At 42.5% G+C, this 19,647-nt stretch overlaps 1 protein-coding gene across 1 annotated transcript in view; it reads left to right on the top strand.

The window, feature by feature from the left end:
- The window catches only part of SLC6A11 (solute carrier family 6 member 11), a 178,109-nt gene that overhangs the window by 135,081 nt on the left and 23,381 nt on the right, over positions 1-19,647 (top strand). The window contains exons 9-11 of the mRNA XM_038410956.2: positions 9,375-9,499; positions 12,724-12,836; positions 14,872-15,009. Of these exons, the coding sequence (XP_038266884.1) occupies positions 9,375-9,499; positions 12,724-12,836; positions 14,872-15,009 (376 nt within the window). The remainder of the gene's footprint in view (positions 1-9,374; positions 9,500-12,723; positions 12,837-14,871; positions 15,010-19,647) is intronic.

The raw sequence follows: 19,647 nt of genomic DNA, 5'->3' as shown, positions 1-19,647 counted from the left end.
CTGTATAAATCCATGGTACACCCACATCTTGAATGCTGCGTGCAGATGTGGTCGCCCCATCTCAAAAAAGATATATTGGAATTGGAAAGGACAGAAAAGGACAACAAAAAATTATTAGGGGGACGGCTACCATATGAGGAGAGATTAATAAGATTGTGAACTCCTTCCCAGAGGGTGTTGTGAAGGCAAAGACTATAACAGGCTTCAAAAAGAACTAGATAAGTTCGTGAGGGATAGGGCCGTTAATCCATCAATGGTTATTAGGCGGGATGGACTGGGATGGTGTCCCTAGCCTCTGTTTGGCAGAAGCTGGGAATGGGCGACAGAGGATGGATCACTTGATGATTACCTGTTCTGTTCATTCCCTCTGAAGCACCTGGCATTAGCCACTGTCAGAAGACAAGGACAGTGGGTTAGATGGACCTTTGGTCTGACCCAGGATGGCTGTTCTTATGTATCAGTGCGGTGAGAGAATGGTTCCTGAATGTGTGGCTTCAGGAGTGATATGTAGAAAACTAGGTGTGTTCAGTGAGAATGGGGCAAGGCTAGTTCAAAGGTGAGTGGGTTAATTTGCTGGCAAACTTGGTAGGGGCTAAGGAACTGGTAATCAATTTATGAGGTAACCTGTTCGTATGTAGGTTTTTCATCAAGAACCAGACTCTCCTGTTGTTGGCAATCCACATATTGTTTGTAGCTCTTCTGGGCATCCTCCAGGTGAACTTTTAGGTCATCTTGGTTTTGATGTCCCTGTTTTATCCAGTCCAAGGCTGATGGGTTGTGGGTAGCTCTGGGTAGGACTGAGGGTGGAAGCCGTAGTTTTAAAAAAACGGGCTTTGCCCCATAGACGCATGTTCTGTGTTATTGTGCACAAACTCTACATGAGATAGCAGCAAGGATCAGTCATTCTGGTGGAAGTTTATGTAGCATCAAATATAGTGCTCCGGGAATAGGTTGGTTCTCTCTGTCTGACCATTTGTCTGAGGGTATTAGACGGAGAAGAGGCAGGAACAGATACCTACAATCTGAAGAGTTTCTCACCAGAAATGGGATAAATTGTGCACTGGGGCTGGAGGCAATGAGCTCTGGGAGGCCATGGAGGCAGACCAATTCATCCACCCAGAGCAAGGTGGAGGGTAGGCCAATGCAGGAGATGAAGTGTGCCATCTTTGTGAGGTGGTCCACTACTGTCAGAATGGTCATGAAACCACTGGACTTGGGTAGTTCTACTACTAAATCTAAGGCAATGACTGTCCAGCGGCCAGGTGGAGTCTCAAGGGGTTGCAGGAGTCCAAGGGGTTTTTTGTGTGGCACCTTGGAGTGGCCACACAAGTTGCTAGAAGCCACATAGGCCTGCACTGTGGCCAACATGAAAGGCCACCAGAAAACACACGAGATGAGGTGCTGAGTTTTAAAGTGGCCAAAATGTCCTGCCGAGGGGAATCATGACATGCTATAGGCTATAGTCCTTGGAGGCCCAGGGGGACATATATACACTCAGTTACCCCATCTTAGCTATCATGGGATTCCTTAATTATGGATTCCTGCTCAATGGAGGGATCTCGTGGGTCAAGGCTGATAGCATGAGGGTGAGCAGATCTTGGCAGGGAGCCACTCGCACCCAGAAAGTTATGAGGCTTGAGGATGCAGAAGGTTTTGGGGTTTGAGTCCTTTAGGTCAGTGTAATATTCATGCTGTGTTGCTTCAGTTGTACTTCAGTATAATGCCATTGATTTCAGTGTAGTTACAGTGGCACAAAACTTGAGCAATGTAACTGTGAATCAGAACAAATACATCTGCTGTGTTTGGACAGTGCTCCTGTAGAGCTGAGGAAATGGGATATATGTAGCTTTGGGTTTTTTTTCATGTCTCTTTGATCCACTCACCCCCTCTGTCCATGTCACATAAGCTACTTAATATCTCCGCTCAGTCCTAAGAGTTTTGTACACCTGGATATGGCAGCATCTGTTTATGTTAAGTAAAAATGTAAAAAGACTTAGATTTGCAACTTTAATTCAGGGAATTCTTCAGAATGACTGTTTGTTTCCCAAATATGGTCAAATGTGCCTGAGACACTCAGTAAAAGGTGGTCAGATACTACGATGATAGGCTTGGTAGGAAAGCATAGATAGATTAAATCTAAACACAAACCCGAAGGTTAATGTTTCCAATGTCAAGGGTGGCCGGTTTGTAGAAATTTTGGTGGTGCCCAGAACCCGCCCCCCCCCCAAACTCTGCTCCCCACCTGCCTAAGGCTCTGGGAGGGAGTTTGGGTGGGAGGTCTGGGGTGCAGACCCTGGGCTGGAGCAGGGGATGAGAGGCGCAGGCTCTGGGACGGAGTTTGGGGGCAGGAGAGGGTGTGTGGGAAGGGGGTGTAGGAGGAGATGAGGGGTGCAGGCTCTGGGATGGAGTTTGGGGGTGGGGGGGTGCAGGAGTGAGGGCTGTAAGGTGGGGCTAGGGATGAGGGGTTGATGATGCAGGAGGGGGCTCAGGGCTGGGGCAGAGGGTTAGGGTGCAGCGGAGATGAGGGCTCTGGCTGGGGGTGCAGGCTTGGGGGTGGGGCAGGGCTGGGGATGAGTTTGGGGTGCAGGCTGGCTGCCCCCAGGGCTGGGGCCAGAGGGAAGGACTCTCCCCAGCCCTCTCCCCACCGGCAGCAGTGAGCTCTACTGGGGGGGAGGGCCCCCCGCTCCCCCCAGCAGCACATTCACCCCCACCACTGTCACTGCACATGCTCTGAGGGCCCCTCTCAGGTCCAGGAAGCCCCCTCGCCTCCCCTGTGGTGGGTGCTGGTGGGGGGAGGGCTGTCATCACATGGGGCCTCCTCCCCTGCTGCTGCCCCTCACTGTAGCCTGACTTGGGGTGAGGGATGTGACTGCCCCTTGCCCAGCGTGGGGCAGGAGCAGTGATTGCGGGAAGGGGGGCCCCCTGTGCTGGTGGAGGGTCCCTCCGGAAAAGGGAAGGTCCGAGGGGGAAGGGCAGGGTAAGGGCAGCCTGCCCTGCCACTATGGAATGCAGGGCACTAGGACCCTGCAGCAGCAGTTGATTCCAGGAGCTAGCAGAGTGGAGACAGCATGGTGCTGCAGGGGAGAGGCAGGAACAGGGCCCTGGGAGGCACACGTGGGGCAGCAGAAGGGGCTGGGGGAGAGACCCGGCCCCGAACATTGGTGGAGCCGGGCCTCTGGGCCCTGAATTGCTGGAGTCTGGGCACCATGGGCCCATATAACTCACTGCCCCATCCAATGTATAGACAATCAGGCTTACTAACTAGGTTGAGTGTCCAACTAGCTCTTTTCTCATTTTTTAGATTCAGGGAAGATGTGCATTGATTAAAGATAGGTGTGTGTTTTGTTTTATGGTAGTTCTGTGGGCTGTATTAAACATAGTACAAGTTATGATCCAGATGAAGAAGAAGTGGAAAGCCCTCCATTTGGTACCTTGGCCCAGATCCACAGCTGATGGAACTTTACATTTCAATCTGGTGAAAATTGATTTCCATCACTGAGGATCTAGCCCATTCTGTTTCTTGTTTGTATGTAAAGCACCACAAATACTTATGACTTCTTAGGATATATAAAAAACAATAATAATCCAAGTGCAAAAGTGTTCTTTAGTCTTGAAGATGAAATATATTTTGAGAAATGTATTCCAAGTACTTCTTGTTAATTAAATAAATTAATTTTTTTTTCCCTTTTGGAGAAATTCCTCTTGGAGGAATTCCCCCAAATATCATCTTTATTTCTTCCATCCCCCACCAAAGGCAGTGCACTGAGTTGCCTTTTCTCTCCAGGTGAGAGAGCCTAGATTGGGCTCTCTCCAGAGTGATCAACTCAGTGTCTGAGTAAACTGATAAGAATTGCTTGTGAAGTGCCTCTTCAGTCTGCACACTTCCAAGTATGCACAGTACACAGTGCTCCCACCCTGGAGACGGAAGCTGAGAGAAACTGCTTTTCAGTGTATTCCTTCTTTGATTTCTTTGAAAAGTATCAAACAGTTCCAGTGGTAATTACTGATTTTCTGAGCCAGTACCTGGGGGCATAATACCACCATTCACAATGTATGACTGGATGGCTTTCTATAAACACAGGCATGTATACGATATTAAAAATAAATGAATAACAAGGTAGAATTCAAGTGATTGTCAGAAACAATTTGAAAAAAGTCCACTCAGCCTGATGTCAAGATGGTGTTAGAGAGGCCAGACATGAAAGGCAGTGTTGCCCAGTGGAGATAGACTCAGATGGGGGGCCAGGGCAGCTGGGTTCTATTCCTAGCTCTGACATAGACTTGTGGTGTGATGTTGGACAAGCCATCCTCTCTGTGCTTCTGTTTTCCCATCTCTAAAATGGGAACGCTAATATTTATTCACCTTTGTACCATGCTTTGAGATTTATGGCTCATATGGAATACCTAAGCACTTAGGGACCCTCCACCAGCACAGGGGGCCCCCCTTCCCGCAATCACTGCTCCTGCCCCACGCTGGGCAAGGGGCAGTCACATCCCTCACCCCAAGTCAGGCTATTGCTGCAATTAAATACAGGACAGTCTATGAAACAGACATCAGAAAATATGGAGAGGTTATCAAGGTAACCATAAACTTGAAGACTGATCAGTGAGGTATGATGGTAGGATAAAAATCTTTGAGAAAAAGGAAAGAAGAGAGATTGGCATATAAGTTTTAGAGAGATTGGCAAATAAGTTTTGATAAATTTGTTGTATATGATTAAATAAACTCCAGGGCTTGGAGGACATATACTAATTACTTCAATGGTTTCAGGAAGACCCCATGAAACTGTGAGAAAGATGTGTGGCATTAATTATGCAGAAATGAAACCTTTTAGACATTTATCCGGGTCATCTGTGCTTATAGAAGGCCTGCTTCTCAGATCCCTATACTGCTGAGAAAATCAGGCTAAGGCAGAGGTCTGGCAGAGATTCTGGCTTGCCGGGTGTGCATCGATCTTTGAGGATCTTAATTCACTTTCAGTCATAAATCTTAGGCTAGTAGATTCTCAACTACATAACCATTTCTCACAGCAAATGGCTCTTAAGAGAGTGGATGTCATAAGTCATATCTGCCTTAGCACTCATCAAAGCTAAAGTGCTATCTGAAAATAGGGTGAACAAGGTTTCTCAGCTGAGCTTTGAGCAAATATAGAATGACTGTGCCTAATAGGGTACAAAATGTGAGCGAGGCCAAACAGCAAAAATTAAGATGTTTGTACACCAATGCGAGGAGCCTAGGTAACAAAATGGAGGAACTAGAGCTACTGGTGCAGGAAGTGAAACCAGATATTATAGGGATAACAGAAACATGGTGGAATGACTGGACTACAGGTATGTGCTGTTTAGGAAAGACAGAAACAAAGGTAAAGATGGTGGAGTAGCATTGTATATCAATGATGAGGTAGAATGTAAAGAAATAAGAAGCGACGCAATGGATAAGACAGAGTCCATCTGGGCAAAAATTACATTGGGGAAGATAACTAGTAAAGCCTCTCCTACGATAGTGCTTGGGGTGTGCTATAGATCTCCGGGATCTAATTTGGATATGGATAGAGCCCTTTTAATGTTTTTAATAAAGTAAATACTAATGGAAACTGTGTGATCATGGGAGACTTTAACTTCCCAGATATAGACTGGAGGACTAGTGCTAGTAATAATAATAGGGCTCAGATTTTCCTAGATGCGATAGCTGATGGATTCCTTCATCAAGTAGTTGCTGAACCGACTAGAGGGGATGCCATTTTAGATTTAATTTTGGTGAGTAGCGAGGAACTCATAGAAGAAATGGTCGTAGGGAACAATCTTGGCTCAAGTGATCATGAGCTAATTCAGTTCAAACTGAACGGAAGGATTAACAAAAATAAATCTGCAACTAGAGTTTTTGATTTCAAAAGGGCTGACTTTCAAAAATTAAGGAAATTAGTTAGGGAAGTGGATTGGACTGAAGAACTTATGGCTCTAAAGGTAGAGGAGGCCTGGGATTACTTTAAATCAAAGCTGCAGAAGCTATCGGAAGCCTGTATCCCAAGAAAGGGGAAAAAATTCATAGGAAGGAGTTGTAGACCAAGCTGGATGAGCAAGCATCTCAGAGAGGTGATTAAGAAGAAGCAGAAAGCATACAGGGAGTGGAAGATGGGAGGGATCAGCAAGGAAAGCTACCTAATTGAGGTCAGAACATGTAGGAATAAAGTGAGACAGGCTAAAAGTCGAGTTGAGTTGGACCTTGCAAAGGGAATTAAAACCAATAGTAAAAGGTTCTATAGACATATAAATAAGAAGAAAACTAAGAAAGAAGAAGTGGGGCTGCTAAACACTGAGGATGGAGTGGAGGTTAAAGATAATCTAGGCATGGCCCAATATCTAAACAAATACTTTGCCTCAGTCTTTAATAAGGCTAAAGAGGATCTTAGGGATAATGGTAGCATGACAAATGGGAATGAGGATATGGAGGTAGATATTACCGTATCTGAGGTAGAAGCGAAACTGAAACAGCTTAATGGGACTAAATCGGGGGGCCCAGATAATCTTCATCCAAGAATATTAAAGGAATTGGCACCTGAAATTGCAAGCCCATTAGCAAGAATTTGTAATGAATCTGTAAACTCAGGAGTTGTACCGAATGATTGGAGAATTGCTAATATAGTTCCTATTTTTAAGAAAGGGAAAAAAAGTGATCGGGGTAACTACAGGCCAGTTAGTTTGACATCTATAGTATGCAAGATCCTGGAAAAAATTTTGAAGGAGAAATTAGTTAAGGACATTGAAGTCAATCGTAAATGGGACAAAATACAACATGGTTTTACAAAAGGTAGATCGTGCCAAACCAACCTGATCTCCTTTTTTGAAAAAGTAACAGATTTTTTAGATAAAGGAAATGCAGTGGATCTAATTTACCTAGATTTCAGTAAGGCATTTGATACCGTGCCACATGGGGAATTATTAGTTAAATTGGAGAAGATGGGGATCAATATGAACATCAAAAGGTGGATAAGGAATTGGTTAAAGGGGAGACTGCAACGGGTCCTACTGAAAGGCGAACTGTCAGGTTGGAGGGAGGTTACCAGTGGAGTTCCTCAGGGATCGGTTTTGGGACCAATCTTATTTAATCTTTTTATTACTGACCTTGGCACAAAAAGTGGGAGTGTGCTAATAAAGTTTGCAGATGATACAAAGCTGGGAGGTATTGCCAATTCAGAGAAGGATCGGGATATTATACAGGAGGATCTGGATGACCTTGTAAACTGGAGTAATAGTAATAGGATGAAATTTAATAGTGAGAAGTGTAAGGTTATGCATTTAGGGATTAATAACAAGAATTTTAGTTATAAGTTGGGGACGCATCAATTAGAAGTAACGGAAGAGGAGAAGGACCTTGGAGTATTGGTTGATCATAGGATGACAATGAGCTGCCAATGTGATATGGCTGTAAAAAAAGCTAATGCGGTTTTGGGATGCATCAGGAAAGGCATTTCCAGTAGGGATAAGGAGGTTTTAGTACCGTTATACAAGGCACTGGTGAGACCTCACCTAGAATACTGTGTGCAGTTCTGGTCTCCCATGTTTAAAAAGGATGAATTCAAACTGGAGCAGGTTCAGAGAAGGGCTACTAGGATGATCCGAGGAATAGAAAACTTGTCTTATGAAAGGAGACTTAAGGAGCTTGGCTTGTTTAGCCTAACTAAAAGAAGGTTGAGGGGAGATATGATTGCTCTCTCTAAATATATCAGAGGGATAAATACAGGAGAGGGAGAGGAATTATTTCAGCTCAGCACCGATGTGGACACAAGAACAAATGGATATAAACTGGCCACCAGGAAGTTTAGACTTGAAATTAGATGAAGGTTTCTAACCATCAGAGGAGTGAAGTTTTGGAATAGCCTTCCAAGGGAAGCAGTGGGGGCAAAAGATCTATCTGGTTTTAAGATTCTACTCGATAAGTTTATGGAGGAGATGGTATGATAGGATAATGGGATTTTGGTAAGTAATTGATCTTTAAATATTCAGGGTAAATAGGCCTAATCCTCTGAGATGGGATATTAGATGGATGGGATCCGAGTTACCCAGGAAAGAATTTTCTATAATATCTGGCTGGTGAATCTTGCCCATATGCTCAGGGTTTAGCTGATCGCCATATTTGGGGTCGGGAAGGAATTTTACTCCAGGGCAGATTGGAGAAGCCCTGGAGGTTTTTCGCCTTCCTCTGTAGCATGGGGCATGGGTGACTTGAGGGAGGCTTCTCTGCTCCTTGAAGTCTTTAAACCATGATTTGAGGACTTCAATAGCTCAGACGTAGGTGAGGTTTTTCGTAGGAGAGGGTGGGTGAGATTCTGTGGCCTGCACTGTGCAGGAGGTCGGACTAGATGATCAGAATGGTCCCTTCTGACCTTAGTATCTATGAATCTATAAATATAACACATTTTCCCAAAGGATTTTCTCTCTTTTAAATATGGTTTACTATTGTGACATTTCACATGTTAGTGAAATATTTCCCCACACAACCCCATTAAAAACCTCAACTCTGATATGGAGGGATCACATGTAGGGTGTAGGGATCACATGTAGGGTGTGAGAGAACAGATCACTCTCTAGGCTCATTCCATCCCTAGACTTTTCTGAGGCTTTTCTAAAAATTTTTTAGATTTGATTCTGAAACAGACTGGAGGCCAGATTCTCAGCTGGTGTAAATTGGCATAGTTCTATTGCTGATCCACTGGGGACCTGGCCACAAGTGTCATTTTAGGAAAGTCACCAAACAGTCATTGGACAGGAATAATTATTTTCTTTATATACTGAAATACTGACTGATGTCATGTTTACACCATTGAAGATCTCATGGCACATTTTGTAAGGCTAGGGCTTTACTCCAGAGTCCTTTGCTATATTTTTCACTCGGCATTTATGCCTCTGTCATTTTCACCCCAGTATGGCTTCTTTTTGGTGGCAAGTGACTGCTGTACATGTATAATTTATAAAGGGCTTTGGGATCCTCTGGAATAAAATATAAAGCTAATGAAGTAAATTGTCATCCAAACCTTTTGAGGTGTCCATTTCTTCTACATCTTTTTACAGTTTTATTGAAAAAAAAAAAGAAACAAAAAGAATGGGGTAGGAACAACAGACTTCATATTTAACCAGCTACAATTACAACAAGAGTTGGAAGCCATCATCCTGCTGACAGTTATACACATGAGAAAATTTATCAGTGGGACTATTCTTGGGCATAAGATTATTCACATGCATAAGTATTTGCAGGATTAGAGATTAATGATGTATCTGTGGAGTTTGGGGTTATGTTTGTTTTACTGTGAAGTCTGGTTTAAAAAAAAAAACCCAGCCACTAACGATAAAATGAAGGGTTTTGGCTTATTTTTCAGGGACTGCATTATGCTCTGCTGCTTGAACAGTGGCACAAGCTTTGTTGCTGGTTTTGCCATCTTTTCAGTCCTTGGTTTCATGGCTTATGAACAAGGGGTGCCCATAGCAGAAGTTGCAGAATCAGGTAAGTTTCATAAGAAGATTTCATGTGGGTATACAAAATATGCATAATTGTTAGTGTTCATAAAGTTTGTCGGGATACTCTCTTGCTCTCCAGTTATTAGATAGGTTAACATTGATCAAGGCTGCATTGTGTAAAGTTTAGAAAGTTGCTGTTATTTAACAGCTATGCTACTAATTAGAATGACTGCTTGTAAAATGTGCACTGGTATCAATGTAATACTTTTGTGGTCACATATCTATGTGTGAATAACATTAAAATTATCATAAGAAGCAGCAAAATCCAGGAAGTTAAGAGGCCAAATCCTGGCTACATTGTGCCAGCAAGTTGTTATAATTGGACAGCCAAGGATTATCATGGGAATTTCCAGTACATTATCTCCATAACCCACTCTGGCCTCCCATCCTGTCTACTTTTGTCCTACCCCGGTTGAGCTATATAGATGAGATAATTCTCACAAACTTTCCATGTAAGAAATCATTCAGATTTCTTGTAAATTAGATGGACCAAAATACACTGAATTGTTTGCTTCTTTTGGTAAAAGAATCAGTTTTATCATTATCAAAAGAGCCACAAGCCAGATCCTCAACTGGTGCAAATCTTTGTAGGTCCACTGAAGTCCTGCTGAACAAATTGATTGATACCATGAAGTTCTCATAAGCAAACTAGAGAAATGTGGTATAGATAAAAATTACTATATGGTCGGTGCACAACTTCTTGAAAGACCATATTCAAAGAGTAGTTATTGGGGGGTGGGATATATCTAGTGGAGTCCCACCTGGGTCTGTCCTGGGTCTGGTACTATCCAATATTTTCATGAACGACTTGGATAATGGAATGGAAAGTATGCTTCACATTTTTGAGGCTGACCCAAGCTGGGAGGGGTTGCAAGCACTTTGAAGGACAGGATTAGAATTCAAAACCACCTTGACAAACTGGAGAATTAGTCTGAAATCAACAAGATGAAATTCAATAAAGGTAAGTGCAAAGTGCTACTCTTAGGAAGAAAAAAATAAAATGCACCACTACAAAATGGGGATTAACTGGTGAGGCAATGGTACTGCTGAAAAGGATCTGTGGGTTACAAATTGGATATGAATCAACAATGTTAAATGATGCAGTTGTTAAAAAGGCTAATATCATTCTGGGGCACATTAAGAGGAGTGATGTATGTAAGCCACAGGAGGTAATTCTACTCTATTCAGCACTGGTGAGGCCTCAGCTGGAGCACTGTGTTTGGTCTGGGCACCATACTTCAGGAAAGATGTGGACAAATGGGAGAGAGTCCAGAGGAGAGGAAAAAAATGATAAAAAGTTCAGGAAACCTCACCTATTAGGAAAGATTTAAAAAAAACAGGCATGTTTAGTCTTGAGTAAAGATGACTGAGTTGGGACGTAATAATTGTCTTCAAATATGTTAAGAGCTGTTATAAAGAGGATGGGGATCAATTGTTCTTCAAGCCCACTTAAGGTAGGACAAGAAGTAATAAGCTTAATCTGCAGTGAAGTAGATTGATTTTAGATATTAAGAACAAATTTCTAACTATAAGGATAGTTAAGCACTGGAACAGGCTTCCAAAGGAGGCTGTGTAATTCCTATCTTTGGAGGCTGTTAAGAACAGGTTAGATAAACATCTGTCAGGGATGATCTAGTATACTTGGTTCTGCCTTACCACAAGGGGATAGACTAGTTGATCCCTCATGGTCCCTTCCAGCCCCTACATTTCTGTGATTCTATGATTTATACCTGCTGAGGATCTGGCTCTATATTTCTAACAGTTGATTGTATCTCTTAATGCTATCAATGATCATCCACCAGGAAATATGCAGTTAGGGGATTTGCTTGATGTCTATACCATCCAGAGAAGAGCATCTTTGTTTACTATGCTGAGCCCATGAGATTGTCAAGATTACTGGATGATTCTCTCTCTCCATTTCACAAGTATTGTTGCTTGGGCTTAACTTGTAGGAGGAATCTCAACTGAGACTGGCAGTGTAGTATTTCTTGTTCTAGGTCTGGAAAGCCACGGACTCTCTAAGGATCACTTAGCACTCAGTCAGAACAGTGTGAATATTGGGTCTGTCCCGGAGGAGAAATGGTCTAATGATAGATTGATCAGAAGGAGAAATGGACGGAAAATGAATTTAAGGAACTGGGTCAAGTATAACAAGAAACCTGTATAGCTAGTAACATTCACTGATATTGCTATGGCAAATATATGTTATTTTTCCCCTAAGATGACTGGTTTAGAATGACTAAACTAGATAGTGCAAGGCTAACAGAATAGAAATGCCACTGGAAATTACAGGGGCTTGTAAAATACCATATTAAGTGAAATAGCTGTAGTATGCTTATGGTCTGATTATAGCAGCACTATTTCTGCTGTCATTGCAGGAATGCATAAGTGCTGCACTAGCTTTGTGTCTGTGGTTTAATGGGGCAAGAGTGAATGGGTGAATAGTTTAATGAGACAAGAGACTGCAATAGCGGAAGGGTGAGGACAAGAGATAGACTGAGCAGAAGGAAATGTCGAGACGTTGGTGAAAAACAAGATGAGGGAAAGAGCAGGTGGACATTTAGCTAGGCTGGAGAAGGGATCATTGCTGTTCAAGCCTGTTCTATAAAAAAGGTGTCTGTATATAGGTTACTTAATACATAATGTGCCAGCAGATGGCACTCAAGACTATACAGCAGTGTTCGTAGGTTTTGCGGGACCAATAGAAGTTGTGCTTGCTGTGTGCTGCAAATGGCTTCCAACATGCAGTTCTTAACACTTGCCACAGTGCCACTTGGTACAGTTTCAGACAAATTGTTCTTTTAATGCTGAGCAGGGTTATCACAGAATCGCTATGACCAAATGGTGACCCTGGCTGTTCGCCTGCACAGGGGAGCCAGAGGGTGCAAGGAACAGAGCTGTCTCCATAGAACCACAACCCCTTCACCCTAGCGCTGCACATGTGGGCAGGAAGTGGGGGGAGCCTTCATTCTGCCCCTGCAATGAGCCATCTGGCACAGCTGAGCTGACATTTCAAGGGAAGTAATCTGTGCCTGGTATAAGGCTGGTGGAGAATACGTCCCCCCACATCCAACAGTTGCTAAAGCATTTATAGCAGTGCATTTTTAATTGAAGTCTAGCATGCTCTCTTTTATTTAGCTCTTCACATCTGATTTATCACATGAGGAATGTTAAAGTATAAGCAGTTGCATTTCTTTGCTTCCTTTTCAGGACCGGGACTTGCATTCATTGCCTACCCAAAAGCTGTCACCATGATGCCTCTTTCTCCTCTATGGGCAGCTTTGTTTTTCATGATGCTAATATTCCTTGGATTAGATAGTCAGGTATGAATCAAATATCACTTAAAAGAAATGGGTCAGATTCTCAGCATATGTATAGCTGCATAGCTTCTTTAAAGTCAAGGGAGCTATGCCACTTTGTACCTGATGAGGATCTGGCCCTGTTTAAAGCCTCTATTTCAAGTTTCTTATTTGATTTTTTTTTTAAAAAAGCAAACCTGTACAATATTGAAGATTCCTTTATTATTAATTGTAAGCAATGATTCATCTGAATTCTGCTTTTAATATTAATGTCAGGATGGTATGCAATTTCATCAACATTCAATTAGAATTTACAATACTGTTCAAGTCCACTAATTGTAAAACAATGACAAAGGTATGTGTTTCTTTTCAAACCAACATGCAAGCAATTTTGATCACTGAGAAGATACTGAAGATGAAAGTGCTTATGCTATACCTTCATATTTCAAGATATGATGGCAAGAAAAATGTAAATAGGTAATGCAGCAAAGTGACAGCACTATAGTCATTGCCCAAGTCTATGTAATTATAGAAAAATTGCACAAGAGTTGCTTCACCAGACATATTGTACAGTAATGATTGTCTCAATGCCCCTCTGCCATGTACATTGGCCAAACCGGACAGTCCTTATGCAAAAGAAAATGAACACAAATCAGACATCAAGGATTGTAACATTCAAAAACCAGTAGGAGAGCACTTCAGTCTCCCGGGACACTCAATAACAGACTTAAAAGTGGCAATTCTTCAACAAAAAAACTTCAAAACCAGATTCCAATGAGAAACTGCAGAACTGGAATTAATTTGCAAATGGGACACCATCAAATTAGGCCTGACTAAAGTCTGGAAGTGGATGGATCACTACAAAAAGTAATTTTCCCTTTGCTGATACTTACATCTTCTTGTCAACTGTTGGAACTTCATTGATGTCATTCGATGTCTACCTTCATTGCATTGACCTTGTTAGCACTACAAAAGTAATTTTCCAAACCGGATAGTCACCCCTCTTGATATTCACCCCTTCTTGTCAACTGTTGAGAGTAGGCAACCTTAACTTCAACCTTAATTGAATTGGCCTCGTTGGCACTGACCCCCCCACTTGGTAAGGCAACTCCCATCTTTTGATGTGCTGTAATATATATACTGCTTACTGTATTTTTCACTCCATGCATCTGATTAAATGGGTTTTAGCCCACAAAAGCTTATGCCAAATAAATTTGTTAATCTCTAAGGTGCCACAAGGACTTCTTGTTGTTTTTGCTGATATAGACTAACATGGCTGCCACTCTGAAACCTGTCATAGTATCTAAGTAATCTGCATGTGTGATTCAGGAAATAAGTATGATTGTACGCTGTACAGTGAACCTGTGTGGTGTTATGTTTTGTACTGCACTTCAGATCATTAAAATTAGTGTTTTATAAGGTCTACACATTTCCAAGACACAACTTGATGTAGCAGAACGCAAAAGGGACTGGAAATTATGAACTTCTGAGTTCTGCTGTCAGGTCTTTCAGTGACACATTGTCTGGCCTATGCTGGGACACTTAATCAGTCTGCTTAGTTTTATTTCATCTGTAAAAATGGAGAGAAACACACTTACCAACCTCTGCAGGCTATTGAAGATAAATATCTTAACACTTTGAAGATTACAGTGCTGCTTAAGTGCTGCTTATTATTCTTTTAAGTGACAGTTCCACAGTGCACTGAGAGTGCAATTACTCATGTACACTCATCTCAACTTCGGGGCACCATTTAAGTCCCATTTAAGCACATATTTTAAAGACTTAAATATTGTGCTGGGCCTGTGCTCCACAATGAATTTCACTCTGAGATTATGATAGTTTTTACTTTTTGGAATTTGGCTTTGGCCTTGAAATCCATAGGTTTGGACTTTTTGACTCTGAAATTTTGTTCTTCACTTTAAACAGTATCCTCAGGGATTTTTCAGTCTCTCTCTTTGATGAGAATATAGGAGGGAACTTGAAGGGCTTTTTAGCAAATCCAATTCCCCCGAGTAGAAGAGATATGTATCTTATTTGGGTTTTTTGTTATTTGTTTCAGTTTGTGTGTGTTGAAAGCCTTGTGACAGCTGTGGTGGATATGTACCCAAAGATTTTCCGAAGAGGATACAGAAGGGAACTGTTGATTCTTGCTCTTTCGATTGTGTCATACTTCGTTGGCCTAATAATGTTAACAGAGGTAAGATGCCCTTTGTTTCATTTCAAAGGTACAGCCAAGGAAACAAGTTGGCTATTTTTAACCATGACATACTCCAGGCATGAGCACTTGAGATGAACAAAAACTGTAATGTTGATCAAATGAGTACAAACTGTTTAAGAGACTGTTCTTAACTTTTGTTCAAATCTTTAACTGCACCTGGAGCTCAGCAAATATTGTAATCAGTGATGCATAGCCATTGGAAGGCCATCTATTCTACACCTCCCCAATCACTCTGGGGCGAACCAATCAGATATGAGGGTATTTGTTACTAGCAGCCAGGAAAAGCCAGCCACCTTCTTGGGAATAAGAGCAGTGGTGTATATAACTGAGAAAAACTAAAAACAAAATTAGTGGTAGCTTAAGCATATGCTTTATTTAAGCACATGTATAGTCCCTTGTAAATCAGTGGGACTACTCACGTCCTTAAAGTTCACTATGTGCCTCAGTGCTTTGTTGGACTGTGGCCTGGGTATGCAGCTCTAAGCACCTGTTCAGTCAGATCAGAATTCCCCATGTGCTGCAAATTGGTTTTGCCATTTTGAAGTTCTGCTAAAGGAACCTGTTGACATTAAAAATATCTTCAAGGCATCACTCAAATCAGGTACTGACCATATAGTAAATGTGTTCTTGCTTGTCATGGCTATTACTTTAGTGAATATAGATGATATAGATCTACTGTCTGGCTGGTCAAGATAACAGCAATAAATAAATCTTGGGAAAAGTGAAAGGGTTTGGGGTTTTTAAAAACCTACTTCGATTCACAGTCTCTGACAGTGAGTTCTTTTACACAGAAGGTCTCACTGTCTTTTAACCCGTACACTGTCAGGCCGAGCATTCCTCTCCTCCCTAATCCTCTTCCTTCCCCGAAGCAGGAGTTCCACCTGGGCACATATTTGCATTGCTGACCCATGCCGGAGACTGTGCCACTAGGTCTTCATCGCTGTTACACACCACTCGCAGAAATAGTACCAAGCAATGACCCTGACCCAGAGATGAGATGCAGTTGCATGGCTGTGGCTAGGGGATGAGCCCTTTTCTTGCTCTTGACTCTCCTCCAAGGAGGTGTGGTTGTCAGGAGGTGAGCTGCAGCCTTTGTACATATAAGAGCCTCTGGTTTACAGGTAGCTCTGGATTGTGCAATGATATATTTGTTCTCTTTATGTATTATTTCAGTGTTCTCATGGCCAAATCAATGCACAGAAACAATAACTATGTGTTTTTCAGATGGTGCCCACTCCAAAGCCCACAATGGGAGCTTTCCCATTGACTACACTGAGCTTTGGATCAGATCCAGGGATACTATCACTTCCATCCCTAAAGGATGTTGGTTGGCACCACTCTTTGTGTGTGCATTTGTTTTGATTTATCTAGTCTGTTTAATCTGGCTATCTAGGCATTTCTAATGCATCCATTGATGTTGCTAATACAGCCTGAAGGCATTCCAGGAAGTAAAGTTATGTTTGAACTGGGAGAAAGTAGATGGCTTTTTTGATGCTTGACTTGAGTGACTCCCTAGGCATGTCTACGCTTAAGTCAAAAGTGTGATTGTAGCTCAGGTAGGCATATGCATGCGAGCTTTACTCTAGCTAGCATGGCAAACAACAGCAGTAAAGACATGGTAGCACAGGCTTCAGTGTGAGCTGCCTGGAGGCCTGGGTACATATTTGTGTTGCTGACCCATGCCACAGTCTGTGCCGCCTGGTCTTCGCTGCTATTTTTAGCTCTGCTAGCTAGATTAAAGCTAGTGCAGGTATGCCTATGTGAGCTGTAATCACACCTCCAATTACAGTGTAGACATACCACTCAGTTCTTCAGTAGGTCACCAGCTAGTAAAACTGTTTCTATGGTTGCTGTCTAATGAACTCAAAGCAGGTGTATTAATAAGAACTCCTACTAACTACTGGGAAAGTTCATGATGCTCAGTAAACCAAGGAAAAAATAGTATTTGCCTTTGTATCTGACTAGAAATGGTTATCTTAATCCGATTCCTCTGGCAAACTTTCAACCGATCAACTGGAATGTCAGCATTAATCATGATGCTTTACTGTAAAACCATTATTTGATCACTTCAGTTACAATGTGGCCTAGCTTATCTGTATTGTAACTAATTATAAATACAGTGAAAATATTGAGTACAGGCAGCCAATAAAATACAAATTAATAGCTACCCAAGAGCAGTTATGCATATACAGTAGAGGTTCGTTAATGTATTATGTGATTTAGAATGTTGCAAATATCAGGAGAGAGGCCATCAATCACCATTTCTTAGCCTTTCAGTTTCTTTGGAAGTATAACAAAGTGAGAGTGCTTTAGAAATTGGCCATTATCTACAGATAATGACAAGTTTGTTAGGGAACAGATATCCAGAGTTTGTGCCTCAGCATGTCAACACTTGAAGAACATACTGAATCAAATTACTGCTATTAGGCTAATTAATGGTTCCATGTGTCAGGGAATTTTTAGCTTAATATAGCTGGAAAAAAAGTGATTTTTAAAAATTTGTTTTATTATTCTCTAATACAAAGTCCCTGTAGTGACCAGTTAAGGATTATTTTTGCTGTTGTTTAAATGCCTCTGTTTAAATGCCTCTGTTCAAGTGTACACTTTTTGGGGAAGTTGCCCCTCATTCTGATATCAGCTGACATATTTAGTTTGGGAGGCGTGTACTTTAGAGCTCTAGTCCACTTTGGCTTTTTTGATGCTTGACTTGAGTGACTCCACAAGGTACCTTCAGCAAAAGCTAAAGGTAACCAGATAAATTCACATCACAGAGTAAATCCTTGGTGCGTGGAGAGAATCCAGGCTGTCAAGTCAGTCTGCTCATTCTGAGTTCTCAGTGCATTAAAGCCCATGATGCCACTGCTGATTATCACTCCTGTTTCTCATTTCTTTTGGCACTAAATAACTTCCAGACAATTTATAAATTTTCAGAGGACTGTTTAGTTCCTTAGTTTCACTTCCCTATAAGCATGCATACAGTGTAAGGCAGATGATGGGCTGGATTGTGGCTCACAGACAACGTAGCCATCCAGAATACCTCCACGGACCCTTGGGAAGCACACTGAGCAGTGGTTCTCCAGCTTCCTTCTTCAGGTGACTTGCTCAAGGTCACAGGAAGTCTGTAGTGGAGCCAGGCATTGAATCCACATCACCTGAGCTTCAGGGCAGCGACTTAAACATGCACCCATTCTTCCTTATGGCACCTGCTCCGCAATTGCACGTGTCCCCTCTTCCTCCATGACCAGTTCTAACCCCAATTTTGTCTCTTCCTCACACGTACTAGCCCCAGATTTCCTCTCCTAGGGCCTGGGAGTCAGGAAGCACCCAACCGGGTTGTCTGATTTGTTAGAGCTGCGGGCCAGGTCAGCTGCTTGGGGCTGACTTGTAGTGCCTCTCTAGTTTGCCAGGTTAAGCAATCCACCTCTCACTGGCTCCCCTTCTCATGGCTGGAGATGGCAGCATTTTCACACATCTCTTCGTTGTGTGCAGGGTTATAGGAATCTCTGCTGCACTGGGGAAGAAGCAGAATGAGCAGACAGGCAGCTGCAAGCTTGCGGTCACTGTCTGGGAGTTTGTCTGCACGGTGTAGCGAGGAGCACCATGTGGTGCTGTTGTGCTGGATTCTCAGGCAGAGCCTGATAGCGAAGCAGTCTCTCAAGCATCCCATCCAGCTTATCTTTCACCCCTGTGCAGAGAGCAGGCACAAAGCCTGAGCACCTTTTAAATGGGTGATTTGGAAATTAATGCTCAAGAGTGAATTCATTGCTCAAGAGTGAATTTTACTCTCAGTTTCTAGATGCTGGGGGATTTGGAATGGAGCAGCCCTCCAGACAGCCTCGGGAGCTAACCCGCCAAGCAAAAGCTTGTTTTGCAGTGGCCATTGCTGGCCTGAATTCATTGATGTAGATTATCTTTGTTGCTTATGACCAGGGGATTTTGGAATATTCCCTCCCACCCCACCTCACATACACACACAAATCCCAGATATGGCTGCAACTTTCACCCAAGCAACATTGCAGGAAGTATCTAGCTGCTCGCACCATAGACCTGCCAGCACCAAAGGACAATCAGAATGGCAGTGATCCTGCACCAAACTGTCAGCATGAAGGAAAGAGAGGGCATAGTTTTGTGACATAGCTCTAAAACTTCTTCAGCAAGACTTTAAAGCCCACAAAGTATTATTGTCTGAGCAAGGAGCTTCAAGCCTGAATGCTTATGCCTAGTATTGCTCTTCCCTCCTCCTTATCCCTGACATAGTAACAGTAACAGATTTTTTAGATAAAGGAAATGCAGTGGATCTAATTTACCTAGATTTCAGTAAGGCATTTGATACCGTGCCACATGGGGAATTGTTAGTTAAATTGGAGAAGATGGGGATCAATATGAACATCAAAAGGTAGATAAGGAATTGGTAAAAGGGGAGACTACAACGGGTCCTACTGAAAGGCGAACTGTCAGGTTGGAGGGAGGTTACCAGTGGAGTTCCTCAGGGATCGGTTTTGGGACCAATCTTATTTAATCTTTTTATTACTGACCTTGGCACAAAAAGTGGGAGTGTGCTAATAAAGTTTGCAGATGATACAAAGCTGGGAGGTATTGCCAATTCAGAGAAGGATC

This window comes from Dermochelys coriacea, chromosome 7, assembly GCF_009764565.3.
Source record: "Dermochelys coriacea isolate rDerCor1 chromosome 7, rDerCor1.pri.v4, whole genome shotgun sequence".
In the NCBI taxonomy this organism is placed as follows: Eukaryota; Metazoa; Chordata; order Testudines; family Dermochelyidae; genus Dermochelys; species Dermochelys coriacea.
The sequence above is the reverse complement of the archived record's forward strand: the minus strand, read 5'-3'. Positions and strand labels throughout refer to the sequence as shown.